Source organism: Colius striatus, chromosome 2, assembly GCF_028858725.1.
Source record: "Colius striatus isolate bColStr4 chromosome 2, bColStr4.1.hap1, whole genome shotgun sequence".
In the NCBI taxonomy this organism is placed as follows: domain Eukaryota; kingdom Metazoa; phylum Chordata; class Aves; order Coliiformes; family Coliidae; genus Colius; species Colius striatus.
Window position 1 is genome coordinate 14,456,093 of NC_084760.1, and position 25,958 is coordinate 14,482,050.

Below are 25,958 nucleotides of genomic sequence, written 5' to 3' on the forward strand. Positions count from 1 at the left end.
CCTCAGTCCCCTGATCATCTTGGTGGCCCTGTCCTGGACTCTCTAGAAGTCCCCTGTCCCTCTTGAGCTGGGGAGCCCAGAACTGGGTACAGGACTCCAGATGAGGCCTCACCAGGGCAGAGGAGAAGGGGAAGCAGAACCTCCTTCGACCTGCTGGCCACACTCTTCTTGATGCAGCCCAGGATGTCATTGGCCTTGGCCATGAGGGCACGTTGCTGGCTCATGGTCAGTTTATCATCAACCAGCACTCCCAGGTCTCTCTCTGTAGAGCTGCTCTCCAGCAGGTCAATCCCCAGCCTGTACTGATGTATGGGGTTGTTCTTCCCCAGATGCAAGACTCTGTACTTTCCCTTGTTAAACCTCATGAGGTTCTTCTCTGCCCAACTGTCAAGCCAGTTGAGATCTCACTGAATGGCAACACAGCCTTCTGGGGAAATGCTTGATTCAAGGCTGTCTGAGAAATTCAGCAGTATGTATGTATGTATGAATACTCCTATGTTTCCTGTTTTCCCTGTTGGTAAATAGGTTGGCTTACGGTAGTGATTTACAATGTTACAGGCAAGGGAGGATGTGATCCATATGCTGAAGACAGAGAAAACCAAACCTGAAGTTTTAGAAGCTCATTATGGTTCTGCAACTCCAGGGAACGTGCTCCGAGTGCTACACAGGGATGCCATCCTTGCCCAAGAAAAGTCTATAGGGGAAGACGTCTATGAGAAACCAATTTCAGAGGTAATCACTTCTTGATTTACATCATTATGATCGTGTTGCGGGAATCCTAACCAGAAGTGAAACTCCACATATTTTAGATGTGTGCAAAGCATGAAAGAGGATAACACAACATTTGCACAAATGACAAGAAATCTAAGAAAAAATTAATAATCTTCACTCAACAGCAAAATAAATTGTAAGCAAAGTCACTGGGTTTGAACAGAAACAATGAAAAGCTTGTATGCTCCTTAGGGCTCATGTCGTTAAGAGAGAACCAAATCTTTGGGTGTTACATTTCTGTTTTTTAAATTCCTTTCAATTACAGGCTCCAACCTCTACTGCTCACAGCACTGGTAAGCACTCTTTGATTTTCTTGGCATACTAGACCACTGGCATGTGGGTAGTCAGTAAAAGACCTTCAGAGACTGCTTTTGGTGATATTTGTGGGATCATAAATCTTTAATCATTTTATCAGTCACTCAAACTCTAGGCCTGCAAAGTCAGTGCAGCCCCTGAAGGAGGCCTGTAGGACTTGATCCTTTGCTTTAAAATCTAAGCAATAAATGAATGCAGAATAGACTTGGGAATGTCAGTGTGAATGTCAGAAGAAGCAGCCACCACTCGTGTTTATAGTTTCGTAATAGTCCAAGGTATGGAGAAAGAGCATGCAACAATGTACAATCGAATACATTGTAGTGCCTGTTCAAATCCTCACAGTTCTTCCTATTAGAACGTTTATTTTTTTTTCACCAGGACATATGTCCACCATGGGATATCTTTATACTCGATATTCTCATTGGAGCATCTTCTGGAGTTTTTGGAATTAGAGTGAATAGGGAAAGCAAACATTAGCATGTGGGAGCATGCAGAAAATACTGTCAAACAAGATTAAAAGAGCTTAACAGAGCTTTTGTCTAAAGAGGCTGATAATTTGATGGGGACCTCAGTGTAAAACTTGTCATGTGTAGGTCCAAAGAGGTTACGTTGGAGTTAAAACAGGATGGTGATAAAATTTTGTAAGTGCAAAAGGTTGAACTTTTTAAGGTCTCAAAGGCTGAACCAAACCTGTCTCCTTTATAAAATGCAATGACTGGTTTACTTTCTCTGCCATAGTCAACTTCCCAAGAGCAATTGCTGCTGTCTTCCTGCTCTCTTATTTCCCTCAGTTTGTGAACTGAGAAACAGTTATCTCTGTGTGAAACAGCAACTGCCTGGTGCAGCCAGGGCTGAGGAAGATAGCATTCCCACAGGGTAAGGGCTGGAGGTGGGCAGAGCAGGCTCTGCCAGCTGCCCTGCTGAGGGCAGGCAAGCAGAGAAATGACAGCAGGGAGGAGGATGGAGTTTGTCCTCTGCTCCCAAGAAACAGTGAAAGGAGCAACACGAATAGCTGTGGTGGTTTTGGAGTGCCCTGGCAGCTTTTTAGACACACCTCCCTGACCTTAGTGTTGGTTTGAATAATAATTGACATACTACATTAATTTTTAAAACCCAGAAGACAAAAAAAGCAAAGTGTTGCTAAGAAAAGAAGAAAAATTTCTGTCAAAACAAAAACAGGCTGAGAAAACTCTAAAACTCATACTAAATTGTGTTTGTTCATTTAAAAGGGAAGCAATGCTGAATCTAAATAGTTTAGACATTTTATCTTAGCAGTCCTAACGGTGCATTGAAGATGTGTAACTCATATTTCAGCTAAGCTTATCTTGTTACCCTAGAATTAAGTGATGTTCTGTCCTTTGTGTAGCTGAGAATACACGAGAGAGAACTGTGCAAATGTTTATTGCAAACACGCCATCCAAAGAAATCATTACTTTTACGGGACAGTTACTCTTATTTCTAGTCACTGCTTTATGTAAAGCCCAAGACATAAAACTATTGGATTCATTTACCAAACACAACATTGTTGGTTAATAAATCAGATGAAGTAAGCAAGGAGACCTTTAAAACAGTCTATTCTCCTTTCCTACGATCCAGCTGGACAGACTTGAAGAAAAGCAGAAAGAGACGTACCGGCGCATGCTGGAACAGCTCCTGTTGGCAGAGAAGTGCCATCGCCGCACAGTTTATGAGCTAGAAAATGAGAAACATAAACATACAGATTACATGAACAAGAGCGACGACTTTACCAACCTCTTGGAACAGGAGCGGGAGAGGTGAGTACCTGAGACGGTTCTAAGAGTACCCCCAGCGTCCCAGTGCTTGTCGGTTCAGCAGTGGCACGGTCTGGCATTTTCCGTGTTTAAATGACACTAAACTCACGTGTAAACCATTTGTAAACGTCAGTCCGCTCATGTTATTAGTGAGTACATTACTGTGCAAGCCTAGAGCTGGAGGAATACCACTGAATGTTCCCATAGCACGCGCTTGAATTTGTTTTGAAGAAACAGATTTGCTTGGAATTACTCGTGTCCATTTCGGGTTCACCTCCTGGTAACTTTTGATCAGATGTTATTTACATTGGCAAAGGTTGGGACTGGCATGTTTTGCTAAGTGCCACGCTTTGGGAAGGATGGGGCGCTGTTTTCACAGCAGGGGGACAGGTAAGAAAAACCACAACACACGTTAGGATAGTGATACACAAGTGGCAGGGACTTTCCCATGCCCTTCACATCTGGGCTTGCGAAGCCACAAACCATTTGCATTATGTTTCATATTTTTGAAGACTCATGCCTCAGGCAAGAACTGTGTTCCCTGGAAGAAAATATTGTTATGTTTTAGAAAACATGCCCAGCCTGTGATGGACTATCTGCAGTGTTTATCTCACAGGCTCATAAACTCCAGGTTTTTTGTCTTGAAGTGTTAATCCATCTTGTGGGAGCGATTTGTTCTCTGACTCTGTGAAAAGAAAGAGCACCCACCTTAGGTGAAGAACGAGCACTTGGTAACAGCCTCAGTTTTCCAATATTAAATTGTCATGCTCATACCAAACTGCTTGAAATCAATCCACAATGTTTTGGGTTTTAAAAAAAACCAAAACACCCAAACCTTTGAGAAAAATATTTAAGGCAAGTTCAAAGAAGAAATGCTTTTGAGGAAACCACAGCTTAGTGGCAGACATTTTCAAAAAGTCAGGAGCTAAATCGTTTAGTGTATTTCCTGAGTTCAGTTCAGTGCCAGCTTTGAGTACGTGGCACATGAGCTAAAATGACTCTATTTCCTAGTTTAATAGCTGCTGGATTCCTGTCTCTATTTTGCTGTGTTGATTGGCAAACTTTACGGGATGAAAATGCTTCTAAATCTTAGCAATTTGATCCTCTTAGAATAATTTTAAAAATGGTTGTTTTTCCAAGTAAGGATCAATTTCATATCTGATTCTCATAGATGTCATTTTTTCTCTGTGTTGAATATCTGTGTATGTGTGGACATGCAGGCAAGTAAAATGCTACAAAAGTAAAAATGGTAAAAAAGTACCATTTAAAATTGTCTTTAGATTTTATATTCACTTTAATTTGACAACTGTTGCCTTCTTATTCCAGCTCAACTTGTGAAGGCCACTAAATAGCCTAAGATTATGACCCTCTTTTGAACTGACTTCCTTCAATGAACTGATTAAAAAGCTTTCTGTCTCACATTGCTACTGCTGAGATATCAAGTCCCATCTCTCTGGACATTTTCTCATACTCATCTTGCTCTTTCCTATCTTTTAAACGTCGGTTTTGTCCACATTCTACTGTTTTTTGAAAAATAGCAACAAAAAAAGAGAAAATCTGAGTTTGACCTTCTACCGAAAGCACATCTTTAAGAGCACCTAATTCCGCCAGCTTTAGTCACCAGGGCCTCTGTACTGTTGGCTGCAGTTGGGGAAGAATTGCAGTGCTGAAGTCTTTTTGCTTTATCTTGAGTGACATGAGAAACCTGATATTTGCTATTTAATCCATTTTGTTTGTTTAAGGCACTAATGAGAAAGTTCATTTCAATTTGGTAGTGACCAAGCAGAGAGAACATAACAGGTAGCTAAACACAGAAAGCCAACCATGCATGTCCTTCTATCTCATATCACTTGTAGAGCAGATTAGTAAAATCAGAATGAACTGGAAACCAGTGGTTACTGTATAGTCTTAAATGATCTTAACATCTCATCTTTGTTCACTGAGTGCACATTAAATGAAGCTTCACCCAAATCTTTTTAGGTATTAAGAACTGGAAATAATATCATTTGAGGGCTATACAGTGAGAGTGATGGGATGACTTCTCAGGAAAGCCCCACAGTGGCAATCAGCAATAGATTTTTGTCAAAAAGAAAAACTCTGTAGTGGAAATATTAGGTTGTAATAGGTTAAGTCATACAAAAATCTCCCAGAGTAACTTAATTTACATATTGAGACAGGGAACTGACCTGCCCAAAGGCATTTCTCAGGGTCCTGCTTAGGCATTCCTGTTTTATAAGTACCAGTATATATAAATTTGGTTTATTGTGGTGCTTTGAGGCCTGAGACTTATTTTATTAAGAGCTGAACAGACTTGTAGTCTCCATGAAAAAGGGACAGAGAGGTGAACTTTGCCCGTCAGCCTCTTTGCTGCACTCACAATTATAATGTTAATGAGACAGGGTGAGCTGGAGGAAGAACAGTCCTGTGGGACAGCCATCTCACAGCAATCTGGTATTATGAGAGCAGCAACCATTTCTGTCTTGGATCTAAGTAATTTAAGTCATTTCTTTCCTCACAGTATTTTACCAGTCTTTCCTAATTGTTGTCCACTCCACCTTTTAGAGGCCACATCTGCTTTTGCTGTCCTGTGAAAGTTTGAAAAAAATAACAAGGGAAATTGTGTAAAAGCAGAATGCCCTGGTTCTAATGCATTTCTAACACTCTCTTAATGTATTTACTTTGGAATATTTCTTACATACACTTTCATACATAATCCCTAATCCATCCACAACAATGTGATATGAAAGCAAACAGTCCCTATGAGGGACTGATTATTAATTCAGCCTTGCATGGGGAGGAAGTAACAGGAAAGCGTGACTTGTCAAGAGTAATTATGCATGAAAAGTATAAAAAATATAAAATTCTACACAGGGATATTCAAAATGTAAACAACTAGGAGGGGTAAACAGAGAAAGCTGGAATGCCTAACTGTTGGTGTTGGCTCCACAGCAGCAAGCACAATTCAGCTGCAGAAAGGTTGTGGAAGAGGTTGGCATGTTACAGGAAAAAAATAGTAGCAACCTTTTCCCAGAGCAGGATGAAAGACATCTACTTTTAGTGGATGATGCTTCTACAGACGTGGTGGCTGAAATGTTTTCCAAATTTCCCTGTATATTTGACTGTAATCATATATAAAGATGAGAATGTTTTGAAAGTCAGGGGTAGTATTGTCTATTTTTACCATTTGACAAAAGTTCTCCCTTTCCATGCATGCCCATCTCAGCTGCTGGTCCTGTAACATCAAGCTGTCCTTGAGTATCTCCTGTCCCCGGAGTGTAAAAACAGCCATCTTCCTGGAGCCTCCTGACGAGGCCGAGTAAGGAGATGAGCAGGAGGCCCCTGGGCCCCCTCAGAGATCTTTGTTAGCAGATGGAGCAGTTAAGGTGTCTCTGGTCTGGCAGGTGGAGAGTTAGCAGTCTGACTGGAGCCGCACTGACAACATGGCTTGCAGTGAACACCTGAAGAGCAGGAGACCACGCAGCAGCAGCTGTGGTGATGACGTTAGTTCTCCCAGCAAAGGCACCCTCCTGATCTTCAGCCACACCTTGGGAAGTAATCTGGTGATGTGAGCTCAGGCACCAGCTGAGCTGGCTGCAGCAAAACTAGCTAGTGGCACTTCCTTGCCCCAAAAAGCTCTCATGTAAAGTAGGATTAACACAAAGTGGTACTTGGTTGTTCTTTGTTCTGCCTAGTCCCAGCCTTCTTGCCTTCCCCTTTAGAGAATGAGGATGGGGAGAATCCTTGGGATCAATTAGAAGCTTTTTTATTTGATCAGTAGGGCTTTTTCTTCTGGTGGAAAAGGGGAGAGCTCTTTCTTCTGGCAGACAAGGGGAGTGTAACCTCGGCACTGCTGCAACCTCTTCGAGTTAGGAGATGAGGTTTAAAATCCTGACATTTTTAGAGGTGCTAATCTCTGAACAATTTGCCTTATACTCTTCTTTTAATCCCACTTGTTGACAGCACGCTTTGCTGCTTATTAAAATCACTGGAAAACTCCCATTCATTTTAATAGTTCAGAAACAGGCTTCTGGTGAGGACCACTGAGCCAGTCCTGCAGGATATGGCAGAAACAGCCTAAAAGCCTTAAAAAATGAGGGGAGGAGGGAGTTTCTTTCATATGCATGGGATGTGGTTTGCAATAGAGGGTGCGATGTGGCAGAAAGGCTTTGTTGGAGCTCCTTAAGGGAGATCTCTGCAACTGCTTTGTGAGTTATTTGAACATTTCCAGCACATCCCTGAGACCCATGAGACTCTTTTATCCCACCTTACAACATGCCAGTAAATACACTCAGTATCTAATGTAAGGATTGTCTGTCTGAAAGCACCAGTATTGTGTTTAGTCACATGTTATTGTACAACTCCATTGAAGTGACAAGGATTTTAAATTGGCCCTCGCTTTCCTTGCTGCAGCTTCAAATTATTCTTCACCATCACAGCAACAATGTTTCCCATGCACTGAAGCATTTCACATTTTCCTCAAAGGCAAGGCTGAGGGATTCAGTCTGTACTTCCTAAGCAGTGCCCTGCTAAATCTGGTTTTAGTTAAATCCTCTTTTTGAAGTACATGGCCATAATTAGATCTGCTTAGAGGAGACAGCAGGACTGTGACCCCAGATCTTTCCTCCACAAAGTTTCCTTTCAGTCCTAAGGTAAAATTGTCTCCCCTCTGCCTCCCCCACCACAGCACCCCCAGCAAGGAATGCACTGGCAAGTCCCTCAGAGGTCTGTGATAATACATTCCTCTCAGCTTCAGTCATCCTGGCACCGAGATGCTCTTGGCTGCTCTGCTGGTGATGTAATTCTGGGCCCGCATCACCTGCAAAGGAAACCGATCTGTGAGCAATAAAGCACACAGCCGTCTTGAAACAAAAATGGGAGTGTTTATGTTAGTGAGGTTTTTTAAATCCTTTTTGCCCCCTCTTTTCGTGTTTCTGCCTTTATTACCAAAGCTCTCCTTCTCCCTTTTCCCACGAGACGGCAGCACCAAGCCTTTCATTAGGAAGTGCTTGCCTTTTTGTTTCCCTTTATTTCATGGACCCAAGAGAGTGTTAAGGCTGGAGTGTGACACAGCTTGGAGATTTCCTTTCCAGTTTGCATTTTCTCTTGATTTTTACGGAGCTTGTAAAAGAAAGAAGCTGGCTGGAAGACAGCGGAGCAGAGTATCCATCAGTCAATTACTTGTTAGAGAATAATCAAGCCAAAAGTATGAAGTGTTCAGGGCTAATAAATCTCTGTGATTTGGCAGTTTAAGGCCAAATTCTGTGGTAAGAATAGCCCCATATAGAGATACTGGGGCGAGGTATATGGTGCAAACATATAGCACAGATTTTGGCCTGTAACTCTGTAATCTGTTGGTGATTTCCTTTAAAGCCTGAAAATTAAGTTACTTCACAGAAATATTTTTGCTATTTTTTTCCCAAGAGTTCTCAGCCATATTTGTACTCTGACTTTGTTCTCATACGGTGTCCTGGTTTCCAAACTGTGACCCAAGAAAAGGAAAAGCCAACCCAATGGGACTGTGGGAATTCACCACTGCTTCCAGTAGTTACTCATCTTACCACACATTACTGGCAGGAGTAGAGCACTGAGTCACTCTCTGTCTACTTTTCTGTAAGTGCATCTCTAAACTTTTATAACGTAGAAGACAAGGGCAACAACAATGTAGAAGACAAAGGCAAGTTTTTATTCTTTTCAGCTGACATGCTATCTGTATGGCTTGGAAACACTGGCTATTTTCTGTCAATATAATAAATTCACAGGATCACAGATCACAAATTCTTTGGTAGTCTATTAAAAGAAATAAATGAAAAAAAACTGGCAATGACAAATACCATTTCTGCACAGTTAAGAAAATCTGAAGGTCATCCATTTTGCAGGTTCTGTTTTACAGCTTTAGCTGACTGCAAGACAGCAACAGCTCAAAGTTTATGTTTTAACTAATGAATCTGGTCCCAAGTTCCAACAAAACGCCTCCAAAGGTAATTTGAAAACAAGAGAAGAAACAGCCACATTGGACTGTGGAGAAACTGTATGAAAGTATTGCGAGCCTTACACAATGTGAGGCTTGCCATGAGCTGGGACTAATCCAAATCCATCTCTTCACACTTGGATAGTCCTCAAAACTGTCCAGTCTTTCAGTCACTTCTGGGATTATATAAAATGGCATCATGTGTTGTCTCGGCTATTCTTCCAAAATTATTTCTAAGTAGGCATCAGCGTCACAGCCCTTGAGAGAGAATTATTATACAAAACTCTACCTAGTGCATTATTCCTAGCAAGTTTGCTTCATAAAATCATCAATTCAAATGCTCCTAGGGTTTGATAGGGGGAAAAAATTACTTCATTCAAAATCTACTCACGAACTCAAACTCTGCCCAGGGTGCGATAGGTAACAATTTTAACATTTAAGAGGCTTTTGGCATGTTTCAGAGTTATTATACTACTGAAATAAATATCAGCTCACAGCTCTACTGAGGCCATCTTTTTAAGTTGTCATTTTTTTAAGCAGAGAAAACAAGAACTGAATTGGGGTCATGTTGGGAAAATTGCTTCCTCATTCAGAAAGATTAGAAACAGCTTTCAGTTGAAGTGCCAGGTTTCAGGGAATTTCTAAAAAATTTAGATAGATGCCAATTATTTATAAGTATAAATATATGCTAAGGGGCAGTCATATTGAACATATTTGATATTTGCTTTAACATTTATATGGATGTTTATCCATGCAAAGAGGTACAGACATCAAGAAGAGTGTGGCCAGCAGGTCAAGGGAGGTTCTTCTCCCCCTCTACTCTGCCCTGGTGAGGCCTCATCTGGAGTCCTCACTGGTGTCCAGTGAGGCTCCTCAGCTCAAGAGGGACAGGGAAGTGCTGGAGAGAGTCCAGCGCAGGGCCACCAAGATGATCAGGGGACTGGAACATCTTTCGTATAAGGAAAGGCTGCGGGAACTGGGGCTGTTTAGTCTGGAGAAGAGGTGTCTGAGGGGAGATCTTCTTAACATTTACAAACATCTAAATGGTGGGTGTCAGGAGGATGGGACAGCCCTTGCTTCTGTTGTAGCTAGCAACAGGACAAGGGGTAATGGGATGAAGCTGAAACACAAAAAAGGTCCATTTAAACATAAGAAAAACCTATTTCACTGTTGAGGTGATGGAGCCCTGGCACCGGCTGCCCAGGGAGAGTGTGGAGTCTCCTTCCTTGGAGGTCTTCTAGACCCACCTGGACACATTCCTATGTGACCTGATCTAGGTGACCCTGCTTCTGCAGGAGAGTTGGAGTAGATGATCTCTAAAGGTCCCTTCCAACCCCTACGATTCTATGATTAGCAAAGTATGTGACTTCTTATTTTGCTTAATGTCCTACAAATATTCAAAACCTGTTCTAAGTGATCTGGTAACTTCCACTAAGTTCTGTGAAGAACCTCAAGATGTCATCTAACTTGGGGAGTTATTCTGACTTGGTGAGCCTATATAAAAGCTTTCCTAACCCTAAACACTTGTAATGTTTTTCCCATTTTCTTTCCCAAAAAGGATGCTAAGTTGTGCATCCCTTCTTATTCTTGCAGTACTGCCAGCAGCAGTGGAAAATACCAATAATGAGTTTTATATTTGTATAATTTCAGTTTTCATTTCTTTTAATGCTTATATGTGGAAAAACCTTAAGGCAGCACAAAAAACCCAGCAGGTGCAAAAATCCAAATAAAATGTTCTTGTGAAATTTGCCAAAGCTTGTGCAAATATGAGGGCGAAGAAATACAGGATGCAAAACGTATAATTCAAAACATATTTGTAAATCACCTGTGGTTATAATAGTGTGTTGCCATAGTTAGTGTTTAGACTAATTTTTTAAAGACTCATTAAAAAAATGCCATTCGGGGCGTAAGATAATTATTATAAGTGTCATTAAAGAAAATCTGGTGGCTTAATTCACAAAACCAGTTAGCAAAAAATGTATAAATTGATCCCGTGATCATGCCATTCATCTGGACCACGGGAGACTTTCAATCCTGTTGGGATTCAAACCCACCTCTGAGGAGGTCTTTCTGGTCATGTCTCTTGAGGTGTCTGTTCCCACACTTCATGGGTAAAAATTGTTCTGCTTTTGTAAGTCACTTAAGTAATTTTTGAGTTCTTTTCACCAAAGGGGTGAAAATCTTGGAGACACGGGAATCCACTGGGCAAAGTCTCCCCATCTTCTGAAAAACAAGGATTTTTCACATGTTGCTTTGGTCAATGGTGCCAAGATATGGTCCTCTCTGTCTGCTGCGTTTCTTAAAATGACAAAGATGGAAATTAAATTATTTATTCAAGATGAACAAAAGTCTAACTGAAATCCACACATCATTTTTTTGTCACTTAGATGAAAGAGAAAAATTAAGCTTTTTTTTGATAGTTACTTACTGCGTTTTTGATTCAGCTCTGGAACTGAAAAATCAATTACTCATGCAGCTCTGTTATCCACTTGCTTATGTTAGAGAATGATTAATAGTAACATAGCCGAAAATGTAATGCTTTAATGAGACAAGATAAAGAAATGAGCAGAAAATGAGGCTAAATTATACCAGAGTGACAGAAATGCTTTTCTGATGATAGCAATTATGTCATAGATGAAAAAGTATCTCTTGGTGACAAGTATATATATCATAGGATGAAATTTCCTGTACAGTTCTGTTTAAAATATTTCTTTTCAGAGGAACTGGAAAGTGATGGATGTATTCTCTTTTATCATTTAAATATCAGGCTTTTCCTAGATGACATAATTTGTTTGAAAATGATGCATTGCTTTCAACGTTTTTTAATTTTGCAAATTACAAGCCAGGATACAACCCTGGTTTCCAAAAACAGCAGAAGCAAAAGAGTGTCCACACTAGTGAAAGGCAAGTGGGTGGTGTGGAGGATAGGGCATTTCCACTTGCAGACAGCTCAAGCTTTGTGGGCACTGCTAATCCTACCATGGAGAAGAGCGTGTCCCGGTTTGACTGGCTCATGTCCTTACCTGACAGACCAAGTGCTGTGAATCCAACTTGCTTTTAGTGGCAGGCATTACTGCTTTTTGCAGCTCCCTATATCCAGCTTCTTCAACTCTCTGGAAATAACTAATCAGTACAAATGCCACCCTGATGCTGGATTTTTATAAGCACAACGCTGGCATTATTGTCATTCCTTTGAAGTCACTAAAGCTTTTCTTGATTATATGTTATTAATAAGAATGAGGGTAGGAACTCTGAAATTGTTTAAATAGTGGGTGTGTATATGTAACTTGTCAACAATATTTATTTCCCATATGATTGTATGTGTATATAACTTTATGCATTTCTGTTTATGATAATAATTTATTAGTGTATTATTTTTCAATAATTACTATAGAGAAATAAAGCCTTTGTACTTTGAGTTATTTTCAGTCAGTATTGCCTATTGATTCTACCAAGGAGGCTGTAAAGTATATAAAAGTATGTAAAAGCATTTTCCAAACTGCTTTTGCCTCTCTTCATATGTGAGGCATAATTTGGATTTATGACACTATAACATTTTTTTAAATGATAGTGATTTGTAACTGAGGTTGCTCAGTGGAAATCAACAGCTGACAACTAAATCTCTGAGTGGAAAGCAGTAGATCCAGATTGCAGTTATTCCAAGGGCAATACAGACATGCTAGAAAGAAATTTTAAAGCAGGCAGAGGCAAAAAGAGCACTTTCTAATTCATACTTAACTGTATGCAACTGGCCTGCTTTCTCCTTGTTTGTTCTCCATCTGGGTACAGGAGTTTGTTCTGTCTTTTCTGTTTGCCATCCAAATGCTCAACAGGCTGCTGGTCAGGACATCATCTTGGAAAGGGGTAATGCAAGCTGGAATTATTTCAGCCTGAGGAAAGAAATAAAACCAGATATGCCACTCCCTGGGCAGGTAACGCATCTCACAGACACTGCTGCAAGCGGCAGCTCTCTTGGACATCTTCCTCCAAAGGGAAGTACCTACAGCTCCCATCCTTGTGCAATGGATGTGGTCAGCCCATGTCTCCCTGGTGCTCAGAACAAGCTCCTCACCATTTGGTGTGTAAATACATGTATTTCCTGAGCCTCAAATAACCTCAGGTGGAGAATGATGTTCAGGCCAGGCAAGATGACAGGATTTCCAAAGATGTGCAACAGCAAGTCTGGGAGACCAAAATACAGATCTGCCCTCAAATCAGGTGCCTGTGAACATTCACGTTTATTTGTGTATTGTGGGTTTTTTTTATTTTTCCCTCTTTAAAATATTCATTAATTGCATTCTAGAAATCTATGAGTCTTTTTTGAATCCTGCTTTAAGCAACTACAGATAGGTGGTTAAAACAGTAGGCTCGAATCTTGGGAGAGTCTTGCCCCTGTGTGAGTGCTGTGGGGTGTAACTCCTCTAATGCAAGCAGTAAACCTCAGAATTGCATGAACTATAGTAATTAGCTACATGGTAGTACAAAAGCTTTGTGTAGGTGTAGGGGGTGTATGTTTGAGGTTGTTTTCAGGGTTGTGATGGTGTTTGGGTCTTGTCAGTAGGGAGAGGTGTCCATTTATGCTGCACCTCCAGAACACAGCAGGGCAAACAGAACCAGCAAAGGTGGGGTTGTGAAATGGATGTGGTGGGCAGTGTCTGCTCCGTTGTGCTCAGGGCAAGAGATGAGAGTCCTGACATGAAAATTAACAGAAATACTTTCATAGCCTTTCAGACAGGGAGTTGAGATTATTAGGATGTGGTGTGACAGCCAGGATTACTGAGTGCTGATGATGTTAAAATCTATCAGTCTCTATTTAGTTCATAAAAGCAGCCACTGACTGCTATTTTAGAGCATTTGAACATTTTACTGAGGATTCATTATTTGCTAAATCACTGAATATGGTGCTCACAGGAAATCATGTTTAAAAGTAAAGATGGAATCTTCATGAGATTTTTTTTCCTCCAATTTTATAGGTGTGTATTGTTTTATCCCTATGTCAAGCTGGAACTGAGGTGGCCAAATGTGATAAAAGCCAGTGCACACATAGCTTGATTGTTGTTGTACAGCTATGTGAGCTTTTCCTTGCTTGACTAGCCCATTGCATGCAATTATTTGAATGATGCTACTTGCGAAATCCAGGTTTTCAACTTTCACTCTTTTTTGCTTTTTTAACACTTTCCTATGTTTAAGAGCCCATCATGGTGACTCCAGGCAAGGCAGCAGTCCTTTGGAGCCTGTTTTCTCTTGTTTTCCTGCCCACTTGTTTTACTCACTCTATCAAATACATTACTTCACTGATGTATCAAATGGGAAGCTGTAAGGTGTACAACCTTTAGTTTTAGGTGCAGGACTCACGTGCCTTTCAGTCCATTAGACACTGGATCACTTTGCTTTGAGGAGGAGTCAGTGAGGAGAAGCATAAAAAAGAGAGGAAGTCCAGAAAAAGTCAGCAGGAGGTAGAACAATGGAGCAAGAACTGAATCCATTCAACTTGAAGATAAAGGATGAGGAATAGAAAAAAAGGCGGGTTTAGGGCAGGGAATGACAGCCCCAAAACAAAGAACATGGGAAGTAAATCTGAATTAAAAGTTTAATGAAAACAGTGATGAGAGCAAGTGCTGTAGAGCCTTCCATGTGGGTAACAGTGGGAAGGAAGATGGTGAAGAGACGATGATGGAAGACAGACTGAGCTGCAAGCAGAAGAAGGCGTATAAAGAAAAATACAGCAAAAATGAAATGAAAGGCATCAGATTGCCGGTGTTGCTTGATGCAATATAGCACAAGCACTCGGACTTCCCAGAACTTGTTTGCACCAGCAGATAATACATTAGGGAAAAAAGTAATTCTGCCTTGATTTTCAGTTTCCAATGAGGGAATATTCACCACTGTTCTCTATAAGTTATTTATTATTATGCTTAAAAATGTGACCTTTATATCTGTAAGCCCACACTCAAGACAAGTGAGAGAGAGGCAGCAGAAGGGGCAACATCAGAGCACCACCTATCAGTAGAACAAAGGCAACACACAGGTGAAAATCACTCAAGCTTAATTTATATCCTCGACCTAGCCTGAGCAAAAGAGGCCAGGACACTGCCAAAAGACACTCTTCTGGTAAGCTGAGAATAGACACTTCTCTCTCTGCTCGCAAAGCCTCAAGCTCACTCCTCCATGTTACTTTTCCACATGAAAACCTAGCACATTAAAAGTGACTAACTTACAAAAACAAGGGTGGAAAGCAGAGCAGGTAGAGATGGCATTAGTAGGGTCCTCTGATAAAGCACGATACATGAAGCAGCCAACACCAACAGGTCAGCAAGGAACCGTCTTCCCATCTGCACTTCTCTGAGGTCCTGGATGCATCTTCTCTTGACTCCAGAGATGCTTTGGTCAAAGGGTCACAGCCTGCTTCTGTGACACTGTCCGTGCTTATTCACAAAATAACAATCAAGTCATACTATAAAACAGTACCCTTGATGTAGATGGGTCCTACTTCAGCTGTAATCACTTTTACTTCAGGAAGTCCCACCAGTGTTGGAGATACAGAGCTTTCCCAGATATCAAAAGGATATATATAAGTGTTAAGAAAGCAGAGAACCATAAGGGAAAAAGAAAGTGGAAAACAAAGCCAGAAATGCTTTTGTTAAACTTTTGAATCATGCTTCCATAAAAGGCAGCAGATCCCAATGTAGGGCAATTTTCATGCTGCAAAGAGAAGAATTTAAAATCTAGGCAGCATGACTTATTTAGCAAGATCTGAGGAGTAATAAAAAAGCCTGTGTGCAAATGTGTGTGTGTGTATGCGTGCAGTTTCTTTAACAGCTGCATGGAACAACCTGTTTTAAATAAGAACAAAGGTGAACAAAGCCAGTTGTCAGTGCAGCTCACCAAATGAAATTTTTAGTGTGCATGACGTATACCATATAAAATGCATCGCCTGAGATATAACAGCACAGAGTCTAACTTGAAGTCTTTTTCTCAGGCTTTTCCTGCAAAGCCATGCTTCAAGAATTTACTGTCTTTATCTTCATTATTTATTTATCTCCAAAAGGCCCAACAGATCACCTTGTTCATTATATCTTCAGCAACAAATTAAAATCAGCCTCTCCCATCAATATTCAAAGCTTTCATGTTCTATCAAGATGTCACCAATTCAATCTGTTATGCTCAGAATAGACAACTGGCTAAGTAGAAAGTGGAGGACAGGTCTGACTTGCCAGATGAGTTTAACTTAGCAAAAGATGGGGAAAAAAAACCCAAAAGTAGTGATGAAAAGGTTTTACTGCTTTGAAGGTTTAATGAAAAAAAAAAAGCCTGGAAAGAAACGTAGTGTACTTTTCATGTGTGTAAGTAAACACAAATTTAGGAGAAGCTTTGTTTAGCACAAACAGAAATATTTTGGCTTTTCGTAACACATTGGAGACCTTGGAAAGGGTTGCAGATGTTGCCTTCTATAAATGTTACTTACGTTTCTTCACTGAAGACACAGAGCCAACAGAGAACAGGACAGTCTGCTGGAAAGGTGACAAAGCCCTGTTTACAGTGGTTTTTATAATTAGACAATCATTTGTTACAAGTCCCTAAGATTCACAAGAGGAACCTATTGCTGTGCAGAGTTTAGTGAAGTTTTAGAGAGCAATTTCTCGAAGAAATGTGTATTCTATTAGCACATCATTAACTAGTTACACCAATGCTATCTTTCGCATCCCAGTTGCTCTCCTCTATAGCAGACAACTATGCCAGTTGCATAGTACAATGTCTGAGTTCCAGAGGTGAGCTGGAATTTTGGATTCCTATCTATTCCCTCCCCTGCTTTTATTTCTTGGTGTTTTTCCTCTCTCTGGTCTCACAATGTTACAAGTGCTGCTTTACCCAGGAAAACAGTTTTTTTACTACTTGATCTCAAAGCACCAACTGAAAGATTCATGAAATTCTGGGGAGCAAGTTAGATTTTCTCAGCTTTTGATGTGACTGAAAAGTGAAAGTACTCTTGAGAAATAACAACATATGGAGTACTTTTGTATTTTTATATATACACATCATTTGACTCCTATGCAGTAAAGAAACAGTTGTAAATGTTAAGGTTTGACCTTAGCTGTGACATGCCACGTGATGTCCTCTCTAGCTCTGGTACTGCCATAGTGGTGAAAACCTGGAGTAGTCTGACTGAAGATGAAGAATAATTATGAATTCTGGCAGTGGTACGGACATACCTTAGCTAGTGCAGTGTGTGTAGGCTCACCACTACCATGCTGCACTTTCTCTAGCAAGTCTTGCAGTCAGTTGTCTGCTGGCTCACATCCAGACAACTTCAGTGACTCTATATCACGTTCACTGTATTTCTAAGTTGCAGAGTAAGCTGAGGGAGCTGGCAGATCTCCCCCTCTGGGGATCACTTGTGGTTACAGGTGATGCTGGTAACTATCAAGGTGTAGTGTATGTGGTTTATATCACCTTATCTTAGCGATCCAGGCTAATTTAGATTTTTTTCAAGGTGAGGTTGATCAAGTCCTGGAACTGGTTGCCCAAAGAGTTTGTGATGTCCCTGTCCTTGGAGGTGTACCAGACTCAAGCAGAGCAGAACCTCTGCAATCTGCTCTAACTGGACCTGCAGAGGGGTGGACTAGACGTCTCCAACATCCTTTCCAACCTCAGCCATTCTGTGGTTTTATGATGTACCTCTGGAGGACACCATGTGTTTGCTGATTACTCTGCTTGTACCAGAGATGGTCGCTTAAACTGGGGCAGGTATTCTCTGGCCATTCCCTTGAATACCTCCCTTGCCAGGTAGAGACACTGGCAATGCCCTCAGTCAGCCTCTAGTCTTCTTGTGTCACATTATAGTTCTGCTTGCTGGCTTTTTGCTGCAAAATTTGTGATGGGTAGATGTATCTCTTGAGGTCTCTGGTGTGGGCAGGAGCCTACTGTATGGTCTATATGGACGACTGTGAGTCATCCAACTTTGTGAGATGAGTGATCTCTTCTGGCCTGGACCCCCAGTGTCCCATCACTTCTTCATGTCACATCTGTATAAAGCTGACTGCTATAAACTCACAGCTGCTTTCCTAATATAAGTATTAGGATCCTCTTGACGTCCTTGAAACTTCTGCTCTGAGCTGAGACCGTGAGCACACAGATGAGGAAATGTGGCATCTGCAGTTCCAGCCTGGCCCACACATGGCACCACACGTGAAAGGAGCTGGAGCAGATATGAGGGGACATCTAGGAGGGTTGCAAATCTGGGACAGATGGAGGTTAGAAACAGGTGAGAAGGAGCCTGGGACTAAACGGTGTGTGCAGTGGGACTGGGATGAGCTGTGCAAAGAGCTCAGAGCCCACAGCTAGCTGGGTGTGTGACCAGATATCCTCCAGCAGAGCTAGTAGCGCCAGCGAGACAAGAGCCCTGCTTTCAGCTGCTGATCAGTCAAACCCATCTGTCAGCAGATAGTTTTGAAACTTGCTTGCAAAGTGCTCTATGCCTTTCTAATATCAAACTGCCTCGAGGCTGACAACTGCTGTTGCTATCAATTATTTTGTTACTCAGAGTGCAGGCTTTTATGAGGGCACTCTAAAGGATCTAAACTCTTTTGACCATCTCCGTAAGTGCCAACATAATGCCGCATCATTAAATTTTAATGATGGTTATCTATGTTACTGTTTGCCATTGTGTGTGCCATTTCCTCTTTGTAAAGAATACGTAGCTCTACCAGAATGGTTATTAGGACTGCAGAGGACAAAGTAGAGTAAGCAGAACACAAGTCTGCTTGATGCATGTGACCATTTGTAATTGTGTAATCATACACAAGTTTTGTACAGAAACCTTTCCTCTGACTCTGGAAACATACTGGGATGCACCAGCTTTGTACACAGGAGGCGATGATTTTTCTGTTATGACCCCAACTTCAGCTCTTGGAAAGTATTTAGTAAATGAGGTAGGGGAATATAAAAAGGGAGAGAATGATTAAGGCTGGTATATATTTCCCTGGAAAATATGACTCTACCCCTGTTGAGTTTGTGTGACGGATTTCCTACATGGTGCTAGTTAAGTCATGTGAAGCTAATTTACATCGGTTGTAAACATTTTTCACGCTAAGCCTGATTCTCATTTTGGGGCACTTGTTGGAGATCTGGGCTCTGATGTGTAGGAGTCTAGAGCCCTCGCTCCTGGGCTGGAGACTGTGATGTGAGCACACGCAGCACCTACCCTCCAGTGCTCTGAAAACCACATCCTACGTACCCCAGAGCAGGTGTCTCACCAAAGACTCTAGTTCCTTTTGTGCTTCTGTCTCCCACTCAGAAATGAAAAGCTGTGTTCTCAGTAGAGTCTGAAGAGTCTATGCTAAATAAGGCCTCCAATAAAGAGCATAAAATCACTAAGCATCCACTTTTCAAATGAAAAAGCACTGTCCAGCCTGTGAGCTGAATAAGGTGAAGGTGAGAAGGTTCCAAGGAAATTACTATCTATGGAACTAGATAGTTTCTCAAAAATGTAAACATACACTGGTCCATTTTTGTAGATATTTGACATGATACACTTTCGGTGATTTTGGGTATCACAAGCTTCTTGAGAAAAGAGCATTGTGAATGGGAAGGGGAAGAGTAAAGAAAAGGTGAAGGAGGAGAAAGAGAAGGGGAAGGCAAAGGGAAGAGTGGTATCTAGTTCCCCATATAAAGATTGAAAAGAGGACCGAGGGCCATCTAGGGAATCATTAGAAGGAATCCCCAAATCCTTTTATGTTGGTTTGGAAACAAAAGGGCCAATTTGATACTTCTGTAATGCAGGGAGCCAGCAGAATGGTGCTTTTCAGACCTCAACTGTACTCTCAGCCTTGCTACTATGCATGAATTTTCAAAACTAAACATTCATGTGTATTAAATCCACGGGGGATTTTCTTCATGTATTCATGCCTTTATCAGTAGGTCTTCAGATCAGCCGGTGCTCACCAACAGTAGCACTGTCACTTCAAACCCCGGGAAGACAAGAGAAAAGCAACAGGAACTTTCCTCGAGTCAGAGGAATGAGTTGGCAGCTCCTACTGGGAAACATCGCTTTTTGTGCATCCTAGTTCGGTTAAGAGAAAACAATTCGCAAGCCTTCCCTGCCACCGCCTTATCATCTCTTTAATCGTTAACCTATAAACTGTAATCCCGGAGGGCACTGTCAATAATAAACCCCGGCAAAGCCCTGCTCGAGGGAAGCGCTGGCAGGCGGCCGCTCAAAGCAGCGCTTTCCACCCCTCCTGCCCCGCCGAGGCAGCTCCACCCCTTCCCCCTGCCCCGGCGGGGCGCACACAATGCGCGCCGCTGCCCCGGGCCCCCCGCCCCGGCCCCGGTGGCGGTTCCCCGGCGCGGCCCGGGCCCGGCCCCGCGGCGGGGCGCAGCCGTCACCTTGCGGCGCGCGGGCGCGATGGCAGCGGCGTGAGGGCGCCTTCCCCGCGGCGGGCTGAGGCGCGGGCACAGCCGTGCTGCTGCCCAACTGTCCCCTTTGGGTCGCTTTTTGGCGCTTTAAAAAAAAAAAGAATCTAGTTACAAGGTAAGACGATTCCGATTTTTTTCAAGAGTTAGTTTGAATTTGAGCAGTGCTGATAGTTGTTATGCGCACTGCAGTGGTGAACTGAACGGGCACCGGCGGGAGGCTGGAGCGGAGCCTGCGCCCGGGGTGGGGGCGCGGGCCGCCCGCGGAGGGGCAGGGATGGCCGGCGAGCATCCGCGCCCCGCGCCGCCGCGCCGGCTCCGGCCGCGCCAGGGCCGCGGGGGCACAGCCGCGCTGAGGGGCCGGTGCGGCCCGGCGCCCCCGCCGCTGTTCGGCCGGAGCCCTGGAGGGTGGTACCTGGCGGGGCTTCCTCGCCCGGAGAGCGCACCGAGGGGTCAGGGGAGGATAACCGCCGCTCGGAGACAGGTTTGGCAAGTTTCCTGTCCCGGCTGCGCGCTGCTGCTGCTGCCGCTGCCGTTCCTCGCAGATGCCGTTGGCATGATTTCTGCGCATTCCTGCGAAATTAAGGTAGAAATCTTAATTGGGGGGACTGGAAAAATAAAAAGTTCCTGTCTGGCTGCAAAATTGTTCCGTAGCCTGAATGGGTCTTGGTCGTGTTTTGTTCTCAGAGCTCTTTGGTGCTTTTCTTATGTCAACAAGGTGGTGGGATGCTGAATCTACGACGTGTTCTTATTCTAAAACACTGCCTTTAGTCACTGTCCAGTTGAAGACAGTTTCAACTCAAATATACTATTTCAGCAAACAGGATTTTAATTATTACAAAATTAGTGTTAGAAACAAAAGGAGGAGGAAAATAAGTAAAGAAAATGCTTTCTTTCAGTGTAATTTGGGAACTGTTACGTAGTGTTAAAGTAACAAAAACATCAGTTTGCTTTAGATATGATTTGATAGAACCACTTCTCAAAAGTCAGTTCAAACAGCGAGGAATATGCAGTTTTTATGCTTCAGCTTTCTATAGTAGGTAGCCACAAAAATTTGTCTTTATAGTTACCAGAACTTGCAACTACATTTTTTTTACAAGTTTGTATTTCTTTTCAGAGTTGACCCTGTGATAAACCAAACAGCAGTTTGGAAGTTCTGTAGCAAGGTCATTCGAACATTTGTCTCTTGTTCCTTGCCTTTAAAGTTCAGTGGACAGAAAGGAGAAAGTAACACAGACATGCTTTTTTTCTTGTCTTGGGATCTGATCTCATTTACATCTTCTCTCAGTTGGGATGGATATGAGGGCAGGACTGAAGCTGATTTGAAAATGTTACCTGATTTTGAATTGCTCAAATTGAGTGTTAGGCCTGATCGTTTTTATTCCTAGAGAGATGGACCACAGTCTGGCTCTCTTTGATTTTAGCTGAAATCTTAAGTGCTAAAAATCAGTGAAATTCAGCCTCTGGGTATCTCAGCCTGGTTCCAAACATAGGAGCACTCAGAAGTAGTCCTGACTTGTGGACAATTTCCCAGTGTCTGTAGGAATTATATTAAAAATCAGCTGTTGTACATTAAACAGGAAAAAAAAAAAGGGAAGTCCTTTACTAAGTTAAACCACCTCTTGCTGGCTTTCATTGTCCTGGGATTCTAGCAGAGCAGCCTCTCACATCGCTTAATGGGCAGCAGCTTTTTAGCTACCGCAGGGAAGTTGGCTAGTCTCTCCAATTCTGTATATGCAGTAGAAAACTCTTTAGGGTTGAAGTGGAAAGATGAGCTTGTAAAGGCATTTGCATTCCCAGTGCCTCTTTCGGATTGCTGAGTGAGTAGCAGAAATGCTGGTGGCCCCTTGGGGAGGAAGTAGCATTTATCAGCTGCCAGTCAACTCATCCTTAGAGTGACCACATCCTCGCTAAAGCGCTTCTCTTAACCCTCACTTACTGGCTGTCCACAAAATAGGACAGAAGTCATCACATCCCATTGCAACACACTTGTTGGAATTTAAATGGAAAAATAAGGTACTGTGAGAGCTGTGTGTCTGAGGTGGCTTTGTGCTAGAGCAGCAATGAGGACCACTGTGTATTAGCTGAGTTAAAAGATCATGCAGAGACCTTACTTGCTTCCCTCCTTCTCATCTTCTTCCATCTACCTGTCAGTTCTGCTGCCTCTGTCTTGGTAGTAGGGGAAATAGCTCTCTACTACTCTTCAAATTGCCCTGCACATTAACTCCTTTTGTGAGTGCTCCCGTGTGGGGGATTGGACTAGATGATCTCTAAAGTTCCCTTCCAAGCCCTATCATTCTATGATTCTTTGATTAAATACTGGGAGACACCTTGGGAGGCTTGGCTTAGTCTGGTAGCAAAGCAAGGAGCTAAACCAGGCCAGCACAGCTGAAACATGGTGGCAAAATGTTGATACGTACATAGACTGCAGGGACAGCTCATGTTCTTTCAGGTCATCCTCTGGCTTGCCCTACCTTACCAGGGATTTTCTCATGTAGGTGAGTGCCCATTTTTACTCTACAGATGGAAAAGTTCGCATGAGCATTTGTGAGGTTTGATGGAAGTACAAATGGGAAGGGTGATGCAGACACTGGTGTAATTTTAACTGTTTTGGGGAGTTTTCACTTTTCCATGGTCTGGTTAAAATATTCTGAAGTGAACGGTTTTTTTCAGGGAGGTGAGTCTTTGCAAATCGCTGAGCATCATTGCCCTGATAACTGAAACAGTATTTTCTTAAAATACTGTAAGCCATTTTGGAGAATGGCTTCTTGCATCAGCTGTCAATGCTAAGCAGGGTTTTTATAATTTCCAGTTTACTACATGTGTTGTATTTCAACTGTAGTCATGAAGTTCATGATCCTTTAGAAGGCAAGACAATGTTTACTTACCACTATTTTCTTTTGCAAATATAGACAAGAACTAATGGTTGATTTTAGCCAAGATCTTGCTGCTGCTACTGCTTTTATCATTTACAAATAAAATAAACCCCATCTAAAAAAAATAAATAAATACCATTGGATCTCTCCTCCTATGAAACCATTGCTGTGTCCTTCAAAAACACAAAAACATTATTCTCCAGCTCTGAGTTATAATTCAGGTTGGAGTCTTGCTCTGGTCTGAGAAGAGACACTGTGAAAACCGTACTGTGGGGTACTCCTCCTTTCCATCTCAGTGACTGAACCTGACAAACGCAGAAGTAAATCAAGAGAAACAATGCATGTGTGTAAGCAAAGTCTATAGCTTTATCGAGTCAATGAATTTATTGGACTTAAAGAGAATGTTAAATCACCCTGATAGCTAGCTAGCTAGCAGACTCCAGCAAGAAGCCCTTCAACCACTCTGCATTTGTCAGTGGAAGGTGAAGATACAGGCATCCATGTCCTTTGTCCTTCAGGGCAGACTCAGGGACTCACATGCAGCAGAGCAAAGCCCTGCCTGTGTTGGACACTTCTTCCCAACATACCCAAATGTGCTGGCTTACAAACTGGGTTTATGCTGTAACCCAGAACTCTCTCTTGTAAGTATATTGACACAGTAACTGGACTTTCTGTCAGATGGCATGTAGCTGAGAGGGTGAAGTATGATATTGGCCACATTTGTTTTAAGGAACAATTGCTATGCAAACCTGAGGAATTATTAGCCTCAGCCTAAGCAGGGCGGTCAGAACTGGTAGGACAAGGCACAGGAATATAACCATAATAAAATAAATGAAGCCACATCTCTGGAGGAATATGATTCAGCAGCTACCGGGAGGACAGTGAGAGCCTGGTGACTGCCCATCCACTCCCATCTTCCTCCTCACTGTCTTGCTTCCACCTCAGCATTCATGAAGGAGGTTAAAACTAAGTCTGTAATTACTCCTCCTCCACTCTGGTGTCTGCCTGTTGTGCAGCCTGAGGTTGGTTGCTGAAAGCCTTCTCACTGCCAGCTCGGCAGCATGGCTGCCACAAGCCTCCCTCGGTCCCTCCTGCCGGACTCATTGCCCGTTGAGGCTGGGGAGGCATGCAAGAGACACGGCTCCCTCATGCAGCAGTGACCACACCAGGTTGCATCAGTAGCTTTTGTAGTCCAGTGTCTTACCTCGTGCCAGTCTGGCATCTTCCATTGTGGTACAAAATTGGGGAACAGCATTGTCCTGGAGTGTTTAACTGAGGCAGTTTATGGTTTGCACATATTGATACCTATGAGTTTGCTACTGGATTTCTCCACGAGGGAGAGTGTGATCATCTTCAACACTGGACAGCTGGAGGGCACCTATTCTTCAAAATGCTGTGGGGAGAACAGATAGCCAGGAAAGGGAGAGACCAACTGGACTTTCATGGCAGCAGCAGACCACGTGTGGCTGCATGTTTTGACAGGATATGTGTGGTAACCTGTGGGGAAAAGAAGTGCTGCACAGACCACAGCAGTGCTGTCCACAGAGGGGCAGGCGGTACATCCTCCGCCTCCACAGGGAACTGGAAATCTGCCCGATTCCCTGCTGTGATCTGTATGCCAAGCCCCTAGGAATCTTACTGATGAATGCAGATTGTCCAATTGTATCCAAGTGTTTCTCCCCATCTCAAAAAACCCCCACTCAAGATAGCAAATACAACTGGACTGAGAGTACCAGATTGTTGGCTTTTCAGTGCTTTGGCTGTATCTAGCCCCACATTTCATTATTAAAGATTTTGTTTGGGTTTTCTTTTATTTTTGCTTATTTTGACCCTTAATCCAGGTGCTTTCAACCACTTGACAGTGCTGAGTGCAGTTGCTCTGGATAACACATCTAAGACACAGGAACTGTGAGTCTGAGGTGCTTTTAGTGTTGCATCATAGCCCTTTCAGGTCTGTGCTACTTAGCAAACATTAGCATCTGCAGTCAAATGAGTGGCCTGATAATAAATCACTTGTGAGGATCAAGAGAGGACAACATCACCTTACAGTCCTGCTGAAATTCCAGTTTAACCACTGAGAGTTGTACAAGGATGGAGAAGTGGGAACAAGCTTAAACTCAGCTTTAGTATTGGGAATTAACACTGGAAGGGTGTAGATTTGGTTTATTACTTTGGCATCTGCATAGATTTGCATGTTGCTTTACCATCCGTCCCTTGCAGAACCAGATTTTAGAAGCAGTTTCCCTGGACACGGAAAATGGAAGTATTGTCAAGAATCTTCTGTGACATTTCACGTGTTAAATCTTAGGTAGTCTAGTTTGACCATGTATAAGCTGAGTCAGGATAAAATGCTGCAGTCTTCCTACTTTGTTCAGCACAGATATGTCAGCAAATTTACCTCCACATATTGACTGTTTTCAGTGCTTTATTTTTGCTTTTTTCTGGAGGGGCCAGGACAGTTATTCCCCACTGCTAGCTTTCCTGCTAGGTACATCAAGGCAGTGACAGTGCTAGTGTGCTTTCTCCTATTGCTTAGTCTCATCTCTGGCATTTCTTTGTCTTAGTTTAACAGATATTGGGGGTTTTTTTCAGTGTCTCTCTTGGCAATATTCCCCAGTAGAGTCCCAGGTAATCATGGGGCCAGTGAGTTGATTTGCACTCTGCTTAGCAGCTTGGCTGGTGCGTTCCATCCATAGCAGCTGCTGGCTGCAAATCACTTGTACCCTTTATGAACAGCCTAAGAATTCAAAATCATAGGCAGTTTTCTGAGCATCTCTAGGTAGGCTTTTAAGTGGCAAGATTGTTAAAACAAAATGCTGTATTCTGTTGGTTTTTTTTAATTTA

The 25,958-nt window shown here is 42.5% G+C and overlaps 1 protein-coding gene across 5 annotated transcripts in view; it reads left to right on the plus strand.

The window, feature by feature from the left end:
• FILIP1 (filamin A interacting protein 1) overlaps positions 1–25,958 on the plus strand; it is a 115,250-nt gene that overhangs the window by 67,308 nt on the left and 21,984 nt on the right. For 4 of the 5 annotated variants that reach the window (XM_061990416.1, XM_061990418.1, XM_061990420.1 and 1 more), the window contains 2 exons: positions 559–732; positions 2,683–2,861. In XM_061990416.1, coding sequence (XP_061846400.1) covers positions 559–732; positions 2,683–2,861 — 353 coding nt within the window. Of the gene's footprint in view, positions 1–558; positions 733–2,682; positions 2,862–20,240; positions 20,357–25,958 lie in introns of those variants that run through there. The other variant, XM_061990421.1, reaches the window with a different exon arrangement.